Source organism: Copadichromis virginalis, linkage group LG7 (assembly GCF_057382275.1).
Source record: "Copadichromis virginalis isolate Kocher_CV1m ecotype Utaka linkage group LG7, C_Virginalis_male_GT1.1, whole genome shotgun sequence".
Taxonomy (NCBI): Eukaryota; Metazoa; Chordata; class Actinopteri; order Cichliformes; family Cichlidae; genus Copadichromis; species Copadichromis virginalis.
In genome coordinates this window covers 39,556,653-39,569,026 of record NC_140624.1, presented here as the reverse complement: position 1 = coordinate 39,569,026, position 12,374 = coordinate 39,556,653, and the positions used below count along the sequence as shown (strand labels likewise).

Sequence of the window (12,374 nt, the reverse complement as noted above, 5' to 3'; positions counted from 1 at the left end):
CAGTCTTATTAGGTAATGTTCAAATAATTTGATCATTCCAGTGTTTTCAGTGTGGGAGAAAGTACCCAGGGCATTCAGGTTACACACTATGAAAGGAAGCAACAAGTTTAATGTTCAGAAAAATAAAGTATGTATCAGCAGCAGAATGGAACTAAAAATAAATGTTTGTTTCAGTTCTATGAAGCTTTGAGTATTTTGGATTAGTAGTACTGCTGTGTTTGTTGCATCATATTGCTGTAATTGTTTATATGCTTTATATATTCTGAGGTAAGTTGATCTATAGTGTTACATCATATTCTATAAGGATGTTACGTGTTTGTATACTTTCTGCCCAGTTTGACCCATTTAGCAGAAGCCAGCCTGTTTAAGGCTCTGATATCTATTCTGTATGACTTAAAGCAGTTATGACATGGTCTGATTTTCTAACCCAATAAAGGAATGTTTAATATATCAGTCTACCCTTCATTCTATCAGAAACAGTTATCACAGCTTGTACATGTTCTTTTTACACATGTATGTAAGCATTGAGCCAAATTTAGTAATGCCAACATACTGAAGGAACAACATTTGTCTCTTATATATGATACACCTATATATGCACTGTCAATATACATTTTGAACCAGCTGCAGATGTCAGAGTAACAACTGATTGACCCCCACATAAAGTGCGTTACAGTAGTCCACAGGGGAAGAAATAAAAGCATGGATCACGGTTTCAAAGTGCTGCCTAGGAAGAAAAGATTTCACTCTTGCCAGTCGCCTTAAATGATAAAAATGGACTGGTTCAACTTAAAACCAAGGGCAGTAACAACAGGTTTAAAATAAACTTCCAGGGGTTCCAAATGAAAAGAAGAGGACTCACAGGAGCCACTGGGTCCAAACACCAACAAATCTGTTTTCTTTTCATTCAAATTTAAAAAGTTTAGAGCCAACCAAGCTTTAATGTCATCTAGGCATGTCAAGAGAGGTTTTATTCAGATGCCATCCTTCTGCTTCAGTGGCAAATAAATTTGGCAGTCATTCCTATATACTTGTCTTTGAGTGAAGATTTAAGGTGGTAAGACATGTACTGTAAATAACTGCAACTTGAATCTGTACTGAAGCTCAGTATTTGACACAGAGTTCATGTTCACTGCTGTAATAGCTAATAATGACTAATATAATAACCATAATATTGGCCATATTATATTTACATTACCAAAGTGATATGACTTTAGTCTCATGAACAACATTAGCTAATTGTTATTTACTAGCTAATCTTAAATGACTGTTCAGTACAGAAATGAAGACCAACAATCATGTTTTACTGTCCTGTGGTCTCAGCCTCAGATACTTATCAAATCACACAAAGCTCTTGTAGAAACAAACAAACAAATGAAAAAAATATGTTCTCCTTCATTTCTGTCAAACAAAGTTGTATGACACGTTTCCAGCTGTTAGTATCATGGTTGCTAGGCAACCTGGGAAGCGCGACGGAGACTAGAGCCCATGTGTTTGCAACATACTTGCCGTTTATTTTGTAAATCGAGCTCAACACTGCCCCTAGCGTCCTGGAGCACTTCCGTTGTGATTTGGAGTTTGCATGTGATTTGGAGTTTGCATGTGTTTTGGATTTTGTACGTGTTTTGGATTTTGCATGTGTTTTGGATTTTGTACGTGTTTTGGAGTTTGCATGTGTTTTGGATTTTGTACGTGTTTTGGATTTTGCATGTGTTTTGTATTTTGTATGTGTTTTGGAGTTTGCATGTGTTTTGAATTTTCTACGTGTTTTAGAGTTTGCATGTGTTTTGAATTTTCTACGTGTTTTGGAGTTTGCATGTGTTTTGGATTTTGCACGTGTTTTGGATTTTGCACGTGTTTTGGAGTTTGCATGTGTTTTGAATTTTCTACGTGTTTTAGAGTTTGCATGTGTTTTGGATTTTGTATGTGATTTGGAGTTTGCATGTGTTTTGGATTTTGCATGTGTTTTGGATTTTGCATGTGTTTTGGAGTTTGCACGTGTTTTGAATTTTGTACGTGTTTTGTATTTTGCATGTGTTTTGTATTTTGTACGTGTTTTGGATTTTGCACGTGTTTTGTATTTTGCATGTGTTTTGTATTTTGTACGTGTTTTGGAGTTTGTACGTGTTTTGGAGTTTGCATGTGTTTTGTATTTTGTATGTGTTTTGGAGTTTGTGCGTGCTATTTGGAATTTGTAAGCGTCTTGGAGTTTGTACATGCTTTGTCTCTATGGGCCACCGTAGGGGGTTTGAAGAACACATTATAAATAACAATATTACATAAACATGACCTGGTCATCTGAGGTTGGAAAGGTAGTTAGAAGAGTTTGAAGATGGATAGATGGCTACTGGCTAGCTTACCTTTGAGGGTGTTTGCGCTCCAGGTGCCTGGTGAAGCCCATACGGAAAAGAAATAGTAAAAACTTATATGTGATTACTCATGAAAGTGGCCACTTTCATGAGTAAATCATATAAGGCTTACATGATTTACTCATGAAAGTGGCCACTTTCGCATTACTTTCATACATTGTTTTAGTAAGTATCCAAAACATACAAGTTTCATTATATAATTTTTCAAGGGATCTTATATCTGTTTTCACTCTTATATGCTTTTCATACAAGTTTCACACAAGACAGATACAAACTTTATAAGATTTATATATATGTTTTCCATATGGGAAGGTTGAGGTAGTCCCAGCTGTCTCGGTCAAGGAGACTTTGCAAAACCTGCACTTTGCCGAATGCTTCTTTTTTGCATTTACCAAAAACTCTTTGTGTTCTATGAACGCAAACTTTATGACAGACGAAGTCGCTGACATTTCTGTAACTTACTGACCGGGCATACTGCTCAATCTAACGGGTTGCATTTAGTTGTGTTTGAAGGGCGCGAAAGGCGAAATAATAAAATGCCACAATGTGGAGGGATTTGAGCATGGCTGAGCCACTGTGTGTCGCTGTGTGACAGCTGAGCAGCGAAAGGAAATTAATTGAGGAGCCGGCTCTCGCTCAATGGGAGTCGACTATTCTGATTCACTACAAAGCACTCTCTAAGCACGGCTCTCAGAGCTAAAGCTTTTGCGCATGATACATTATCGAACGTTACGCTGTGTGTCATGGATACTGTTGACTCCAAATCTCCCGACCACTATGTTGACCTCAGACAGCAAGACCGAGACAAAAGTACGTCGAGACCAAGACCACGTAAAAGTGGTCTCGAGACCGGTCTCGAGACATCCAACTCTACTTAGTACACAAAATAGTACATTTCCGAGTACTCTGCTTCCTCAGTCTCAAAGTAAAGTTTAGAGGAAAGGCAATGTGCACAAAGACAAAAACGCTGCATAGAAGGAAAAAAGAAGGTGAGAAAAGAGTCGAAAGACATGCGTGCCAATGAAAATAAGGTGAGAGAATGAAAACAAAAGGAGGAGAGAATAGAATAAATGACACAGAGTTACCCGAAGGAACAATGAGAGCCTCCTACACTGCAATAAGCATTTAATTTCATTGCATACACACTGCTAATGCAGTTTTTTGGGAGAATAGGTTCAAACAAAGGAAGATGCAGTTAAAACATAATAGAGAGACAATTCAAGGTTCAAGGTTCTTTATTTCTCACATGCATAGTTATACAAGTATAACACACAGTGAAATGTAGCCTGACACACTCCTCGACATGTGCAAAAAATGGGGGGGGTAGAGGAAGAACATTATATATAGTATATACATTGGGTGAATGTGCAGTAGTAGCAGCAAGCAGGTGAATAGACATCTGACTATTTTACAGAATAGACAATATAAACATATTTAAAATTAAAGGAATTTGGAATGTACATTGTGCCTTGGTTTAGAGCAGGGGTGTCAAACTCAAATACACAGTGGGCCAAAATTCAAATCTGGAACAAAGTCGCGGGCTAACATTAATATTTATTGAAAAAAAAAATCTTCCTCCAGATATGAGAATGAATCTTTTCTTATGGACTCAAACACGTTTTGCTGAAAAACTGAATATGGAACAAGCAAAGTTTAATACTAAACAATATATATATTAGCTGTATAATACCAGTAGGCCAGCTCTAATAGTCATTTGGTATGGCTTCGCGTATTTGTATTAGGTTGTATACTTTTTGTTTTCAAATAATAAAAAAGAAAACAAATGATCACTGAACAAATATTTTCTCCTTGTCAAAAAGAGTTTTTCAAAGCTCCACAGTTATTAAAATGTACACCATTCCAACCTGCAGTAGCTTGTCACAAATATCCAAAGTATAGGAAACATTTTACGCTAATATATAGTCATTAGTGTAAATTTTTAGTATAGTGCAGGATATAAATTTGTAACAGTAAAAACGAGTTATCATCACTTTTAGTGGCGTTAGTATGAAAGTCTTTACATTCATGTTATGTGTACTAGTGTCAGACAGATTGGTACTCTCTCTCCCAGGCTGTGTATCTGTCCATCAGGTTTCGTGCTGAGGGTTTGGTGTGTTCAATCACATTCAGGAAATCAGCTGTTGTTACAGTTTCCAGTTGGATGGCGGGCATGTCTGTGTCATCTGTAAAAGAGAATCACAGTAAGACAGAGAAGATGGCTGTTGTAGGGGTCAATCTTGACATTGTGTGTGTGTGTTGTCCTACCATCCTGATGTGACTCCAGAGCATCAAAGATCTTTCGAACTGGTCTCATGGCAGCTTCCTTACATGCCAATCTTATATCTGAGCCAGAGTAGCCCTCCATCTCCTGGAAATAAAACACACAAATGTACAGATGTACATGAGTGAACACATTTCCTTCCAGATAACATATATGATTTATGAAATATTAATTACAGAAAAATTGTTAAGCATAACGATTAAACACTTGACAAACTCCATACGCACTTTTGCCAGTGCTTCGTAGTCTAGCACAGTGCGTAGCTCCACCCCTCCTGTGCAGCTGAGAGGAGGCAGCCAATGAGAAATCATGGCTTGGCGAGCTGGTGAAGAGGGAAGACTCACTAGAATCCGCTTCTCTAACCTCCTCAGCATTGCGTGGTCCAGTTCCCTGAGAGAAGATTTATTAGAAACAAACAAAGGCAGATTTAACTGTCATAATTTTATAGCTGTATTAGTAGTCATCTTTTTGTATTTATACAGCTGTGACTTTGAAATCATAACATCATAATCTTGTGTTTGTCAAGAAAATGAAGGGTCTTTTTTCAAATGCATTCAATGCAAGAAAAATGAATGAATGTTAAAATCAGGCTGAGATGATGCTGGCAATAAATTTACGAGGAGGGTTGAAACAGCAAAAATAGTGAGTTGCATTTTTCTGTCTTCCTATTTATTTGTATATGCAACAGAAGGCCAATAAGTCCAAATGTGCATGTGATTAATCTACCAAGGTAGGTTGGAGGCAGCAAGTACAAAAACCAGGTCATCTGATCTGGCTAGTCCATCCATCTGAACCAGTAACTCAGTCTTCATCCTGCGACTCCCCTCGTGCTCGCCCCTGAAAGCAGTAAACAGAGGTTTTGTGGACAGCAGCAGTGGCACAGCTACATTTTACTGCACTTCGTGGTTGAGCTCACCCCATGCTGCTTCCTCTCTGGCCCATCACTGACTCAAGCTCATCCAGGAAGATGGTGGATGGAGCGTGGTACCTGGCCAGCTCAAATAGAACCTGCAGACACATGTATTAAATCATTTACACTAATTAGACATCCCCCCCCCCCCCCCCAGAGAATAGTATTCAAACATGTTTTTGTAAAATTCTTCCTATAGCTGACAGCCTACCCTGACCAGTTTCTCAGAGTCTCCCCTCCACTTGCTGACAATGCTGGAAGCTGAGATGTTGAAGAAGGTTGTCTTACACTCTGTAGCTACGGCCTTGGCCAGCAACGTCTTACCTGTACCTGCGTGGGTAAGGGAATGTGAAGTTTTCATAGTGAGACCCTGACATTTTTTAATATCCTGCACTTGAGTCCTTACCCGGGGGACCATAGAGCAGTAAACCCTTCCATGGAGACAGGATGCCTGTAAAGAGTTGGGGATACTGAGGAGGAGAGACTGAGTCAAAGAATGAGGGGGAAACATGAACAAAACAGTATAGATACAACTTGAGTAAATCACATCCTAGCTCAGTATGAGAACACATTGTATTTCCATTTTCAGCACACCAATAGCAAACTGAGCTCTGTGCAAAGAAACCTGATAAGTCTGATGATGCAGTTTTTATCTATTTGCAGAAGCACAACTTGTGTGACTGTAGCAGTACAATAAATTCTACATGGCATGCCACATGTGTCTTTCTATCCATTTCTGTATCTGTGTTACCATAATATCCCTCGCCTCTGTCAGTGCGCCCCAGGGCAACTGTGGCTACAATGTAGCTTGCTATCGCCAGTGTGTGAATGTGTGTGTGAATGGGTGGATGACTGAATGTAGTGTAAAGCGCTTTGGGGTCCTATGGACTAGAAAAGCGCTATACAAATGCAGGCAGGCCATATCCCAGGTAAAGATTTAATATTAGTCTAATAGACTGGCCTGACCCCACTGCCCTCCTTTAAGCCCGTTAAAAGAGATGTATTCAGAATCGAAGATGGGCGACCGGAGCTGAAATACCAGCATGCTCGGGTAGCGGCCGCACCTTAATGGGATAAACAACGGCCTCTTTGACTAATCGCTTGGCATCCTCCAGACCGATGATGTCCTCCCATCGCACATTGGGGCTGTGCAAATAGATGTCCTTTGGAAAAGCATACACACACACACACACACAACAGAGAGTGAGTGATGCATGTGGAAGACATAAGCCAGAAATTGGCCCCCACACACATCCTGGTTGCGTAAATAGGTGTCTTTTAGAATGAAACATCAGGTAAGGGAAGTAGATAGAGCCTGGGCCTTCATTAATACAAAAGATCAATTCATTCAAAACAAAGCCCTCTGCTGCTCTGTAGTCATATGGAGGATTTTCATATTTTTACATCATATTCCAAGGAACAAATTAAGATAAAATCAGCTTCTCCTCAGGCTTATTAAGGTGTGTGTGTGTGTGTGTGTGTGTGTGTGTGTGTGTGTGTGTGTGTGTGTGTGTGTGTGTGTGTGTACCCTGCTGACGATCGTAGCTAGTGCCCTCATCTCACCACTCATTCCAGAAAAGCCACTCAGTGGCTTCAGTAGGCGTTCCTGCAACATAGACTTTTTATTATTATCAGTAGACATTTTGTACTTTTTGTTGCCTTCAAATAGTTTTTATTTTGGACAATTCAGACTGTTACCAAAATATATTTTTACACATTTCACAGTTGTTTGAAGCTTGTCTGAATATTATGACCTTTTTTTATAAGTCAGTTTAGTTCAAAGGCTCCAGCATAATTACCATATGGTCTGAATCAATCCCAGCTCCTCTGACAGCATCCTGGATTGCACCTTTGGCATCAGTCATCTGCCCCCAAGATACATAAGAGAACATAATAGGAACAAAAGTGACAGCGGTAATTTTGTTTTAAAAAGGGTGAGGACTTCTATTTTATGTTTTTGCATTTGGCACGGCCAAATCAACCCCAGATCATAAAGGTGCTGGTTTATGTTGTAATGAATTAAACATAAACAATTTTGTTAGCATCCTGCTGCAGCATCATCGTAAAATGAAAACCGTCTCATAAATGTCATACAAGAAAAAAATGTGATTAACTTCAATTGGGACGATGAGGTTTGCTTCTGTTCTCAGAGTATTCACTTCTCCAGTACCTTCCTGTTTGTGGCACACTCTCCAGCTGGTGCATTTTTGATGGAGGATACGCTGAGACCAAAGTCCGATGACTGTGGAGCAAGATAGGTGCCATTCTCCTAGGAAATTAACATAAATGTCAGAATAATTGCTAGCTAGAGTACAGAGTTGTTTTGATTTGACTTCATTTTTCCACATTTGCCCGTACACTAGTGGCTGGCTTCTTTGCTCCAGTTCCTGTGTTTGTGTTCCGGGAAGGGTTGATTTCTGGGAGGGGTTTCACAGCTGAACGGGGACTCCTGGGGACAAATAAAAAACAAAACACATGTATTTTTTTAACTGTCATGCATGGACTAGCAGCATGGCAGACTCACTTATTGTTATATATTCAGGTGGGAATCACCAGACACACCCATGATACAATATTATCACAATACTTCACTCATAATTATTATTGTGATTTTTAATATTTTGTGACATGCTGAGTTTTGCAATAACATATTTGCAATTTATCACCCATTTCAACTACAAATTATCTCCTCAAAGTTCAACTTGTCAATATCTGTTTTATGCAATAAGTTTTTGTTTTTTCTGCCCTAAATGTCGCTATAAGACAGTGTCTGTGTTGCTTTATCGATACAATATTGCCACCGAAAATACTGAGATTCGATGTTGTATCGATTTTTCCCCACCTCTACTGTGAGCATGTATGCACAGCATACTTGGCCCGTGACTGACTCACCTCTTAGTTGCACTACGTGTTGGATATTTTCTTTCACCTGGACAGAAAAAAATATCAGAAAAAAAAAGTTAGTTTTTAATAATTTTACAGAGCATGAGATATAATTTTCATTGCTTCTCAGTGTTTCAGCAGAGTTCTTGCACCTGCTTCTGCTATTCTTCTGATAAGTTTGGGATACTTCTGGAATTTGACGTAGTGGTAGCTCTCATACTCCATCAACACCATCTCCAGATCGATGTTATCGCTAACCTCGAACCTCCTCACACCTCCATTTGTCTCGTGATCCAAGGCCACTGCTGCAGCTACATAGCTGGTGGACAGACACATTGCAAGGAACAGATTTTTGATGTGCTTGTCTTGATGAATTGCATTTCACTTTTTCTATACAGACATACAAATATGACCTTTTGGTTGGTTTGTTACCACTTATTCAATAATAAACCAGCAATGCCATTTTGCATAATGCCATTCTGTTTTGAAGTAACAAAGAGTGAATTTATGTATTCTACTTGCTCTGATCAAAGAAACTCAGCCACCTGTTTTAAAAGTCCGTATCTAAACCTGATGCTAAAAATGTACTTAAAAGAAAAGTTCATCTTTTTGATCACCACTTGATGCATCCACACACACACAATTTTATACTGACCCTTGCCCCAGCAGGTGGTGATAGATGAGGATGAGGAGACTTTTCTTCCTCATCTCAGTCCTCTGCTCATCCTGTTGGACAGCAACAAGAACAGCAACAACAAGAGGACAAAAGGGGAATTCAAATGGAGCTGTTATATGAGAAAGAACTACCAAATAATATTGTTCAATTTGTCACAGGTGTCATGAAGAACAGATATGGTCTAATAAAGACCAATACAGTCCCCCCAAAAGCAAAATATTTTAGAAGAATATTAGGATTTTTTTAACAGAAGGATATGAAGTGTCACAACTTATGGATAAACAAAACTTTAAAGTGAATCACTGAAATGCAAAGAAATTAGCCACTCCATATACAGGTTATAGCAAGATATAACATTTAACAGTATTATTTTAGGCCATGATGCTATGCATAATAGCAAAAGCATTACACAAGTGAGCCACAGCACTCAAAAAATACTGGTTGGAACTCCATTCATTCATCCTTTTACTTCGCCTTATCCAATCAGGGTCACCATTAGGCTGGAGTCTGTACCAGCTGTCATATAGCGAGAGGCATGGTACACCGTGGACATGCTGCCAACCTAACGCAGGGCTAACACATTCCTATCTTATGATCAAGTTAGGAGTCATTGATTAAACTAATGTCCATGTGTTTGAATTGTGGGAGGAAGCCAGAGTAGCTGAAGAGAACCCACACAGACACGAGGAGAACATCCAAACTCCACACAGAGACATGCCAGCTGGCCTGTGGATAGACCTCTTTGGGAGGCAAAACTCTTTACCACTGTGCTACCCACGGGCTTTAACTGTATGCCTAATTTCAGTAAAGATGGAAGTCTCAAGAACTGTACTTCTTTAAGCTTGTGAAAATTCCCACTATTGGTTAAATACCTCGCACCTTCCACCTGCTGTTTTTAGAACTTAAGAAACCTCTCGGGTGAAAGATGAAAAACATCATCAAACTTAAAGAAGTCCAACTGCTTTTTTTTTTTTTTTTACAAGTTCTTAAAGACTGCCATGACCTGGATGACTAAGAACCTGCACAGACAATAAAGATGGAAATGACACTCCCTAAAGTATTTATTTATGTCTGTGGTCTAACTAAAAGTAGCCACTAATTATCAACTAACGAGTTAGCCTGTGCTCGTTAATGCTTCAGTTCTCTTCTCTTCCCTGGTTCAAACATGTGGAGGAGGAATATTTTATATTGGGCTGGAAATACAGGGAAAACACAGTTGCCAGCAGAGGGGGCCAGCCAACCACAAACAACAACCAGTTGACGCTGTCTCTAGGCAACCAGTGAGTGCATGCAGAACTTAACGATTAGCTCGACGGCTAACTACCACGCTCGTGAAAGCGACAATATAGAAATCCCATCACATGTGTAAAACAAATCGACCAACACCTGGATACATATGCCTTTAGCTTAACACTGCTTACAGTACCAGACAGTTCAGTGCCCATCTGTTCACTGCCACTGCTAGTTAGTCACAAGCTGATATCTGAAAACAGTTGTGCGTCAAATTTGCGTAAAACAACAAGAAACAAAAGCCCGTGTTCACTCACCGCCTCTCGGGCCTGGTGGGCGACTTTCATTGACTGATAATTGAGCTCCATTACTGCTGTAAAAATTTCGTAAGGTCGGTATTATTCGTTAGGTGATGGTGAAGTTGGTCCACCGCGTAGTTCTGTCGGGTCTTACGTTCCCCTCGGGGCTACCGTACTTAAGAGTATGCCTCTTTTGTGAAGCAGCAACGGTGGTAAAGAAAAGCATCACCTATGCTTACTTTGAGAATTTAGAAAAATCTCAATGACAAAATGTTTCATTGACTTAAAGTTTTGCAAAAATGAGATGTTAAAAGCTCTTTAAAAGCTAGAATGCTAAAGTTTTGGGTTTTTTTTATTGTTAGGTTTCATTAAACCGCAATATCTTAACTGCCTATATTGCACTTTTGTACTCAATCACAAATGTTTTCCAATTTGACATGTAGCCTACTACCTTTTACTCTGATGTTATTATCTTTTGAAAGCCTCCTGTAGAGCTCACATTTGATTTCTTTTCAGGTTGAAACTGATCAGTTGATGTATGTCATCCTGATTATCTCCACTAGAGAGCAGAAGAGATCTATATAACATGCAAGTCACAGCGGCACTATCAAAGGACACCATTTTAAGCTACTTTAATTTATCAGAATGTGTGTGAGTGTTTTGTAAATGTGAATATGGGTGATGAATAGATCCGTTTTGGCTGTCTGGTTTTTGAGGGCATGCTTGTGTCCATCCTTAGTAACTATTGTGCTCTAACTCTTTGTGTGCATGTGTGTCTCCAGGGGCAGACATACACACAGAGACATGTATTTGCACAACTCCAGCAACCAGTGGGAGGACATAAACACCCTGGAATAAGCCAAACAATTAGTTAAAGAGAGTGTTGTCTATCCCATTAGGTGCAGCTCCTGCTCAATCACGCTGGTATTTCAACACTGGTTGTCCAGCTTCGATTCTGAATAAATCTCCCCCAAAGAGCTTAAAGAGCAAAACGGTAATGAGGTCAAGCCAGTCTGTTAGGCTGACATTAAACCTATATTTAAGATAACATGGTAACACACACACAATAGACTAGCAGGAATAAGGGAATATTAAAGTATATGCATTTGTTGAAAACTTTAATAGGTACACCTGTTCAGTGATTGGTAGTGCAATTATCTAATCAGACAATGACATGTCAGCAGCTCATGGCATCTAGGCATGTAGATGCCATCAAGATGACATGTCAAGGTCACAAGCAGATGGTAGCCAGAATTTGCAATAAACAACATGAAAGGGTGCCGGTGGTATAAAGTTGCACTCAAAAAAATAATTCATTGGATGAACGTAATTTTATCTTGCCACTTATATTCCATCTAAACAAATCACGTTATATTAATCCATCTTGATTGTGTTGTCTCAACACGATATATGTGTGTAGGTTTAACATAATATTAACATTAACATTCAATTAATTTGACTTTTGTTCAATCAACATGTTTGCACCACGTTAGTCTAATTAAATTTATTTAAATCCATCTTATATTGTTTAAACACTTTGGCACATCAAAAATCAGTCTTGTTACATGAACTAGTAAAATATTTGTTTGTTACACCAATGATAATCTTGTTGAATGAATGAAATGTAACTTATGTCTGTAGTACATGTATTCATATTAAGTAATGTTCAACCAAAAAAAGAAATCAATGGATTTACAGCAACTTCCAATCCACCCATCTTCTTAGC

At 39.0% G+C, this 12,374-nt stretch overlaps 1 protein-coding gene across 1 annotated transcript; it reads right to left on the bottom strand.

Annotated features, from left to right (window-relative positions):
• Positions 1–3,586: 3,586 nt before the first annotated feature.
• Positions 3,587–10,839, bottom strand: LOC146705602 (katanin p60 ATPase-containing subunit A-like 2). Its single transcript, XM_085463335.1, has 16 exons — positions 10,667–10,839; positions 9,099–9,169; positions 8,596–8,762; positions 8,453–8,489; positions 7,919–8,009; positions 7,731–7,829; positions 7,360–7,425; positions 7,089–7,166; positions 6,625–6,723; positions 5,967–6,030; positions 5,772–5,890; positions 5,567–5,658; positions 5,377–5,487; positions 4,878–5,040; positions 4,635–4,737; positions 3,587–4,552 (listed from the first exon to the last, which is right to left on the bottom strand). Exons 1-16 carry the CDS (start codon positions 10,715–10,717, stop codon positions 4,413–4,415), a joined length of 1,551 nt encoding a protein of 516 aa, XP_085319461.1. The 5' UTR covers positions 10,718–10,839; the 3' UTR covers positions 3,587–4,412.
• Between the last annotated feature and the right edge of the window lie 1,535 nt (positions 10,840–12,374).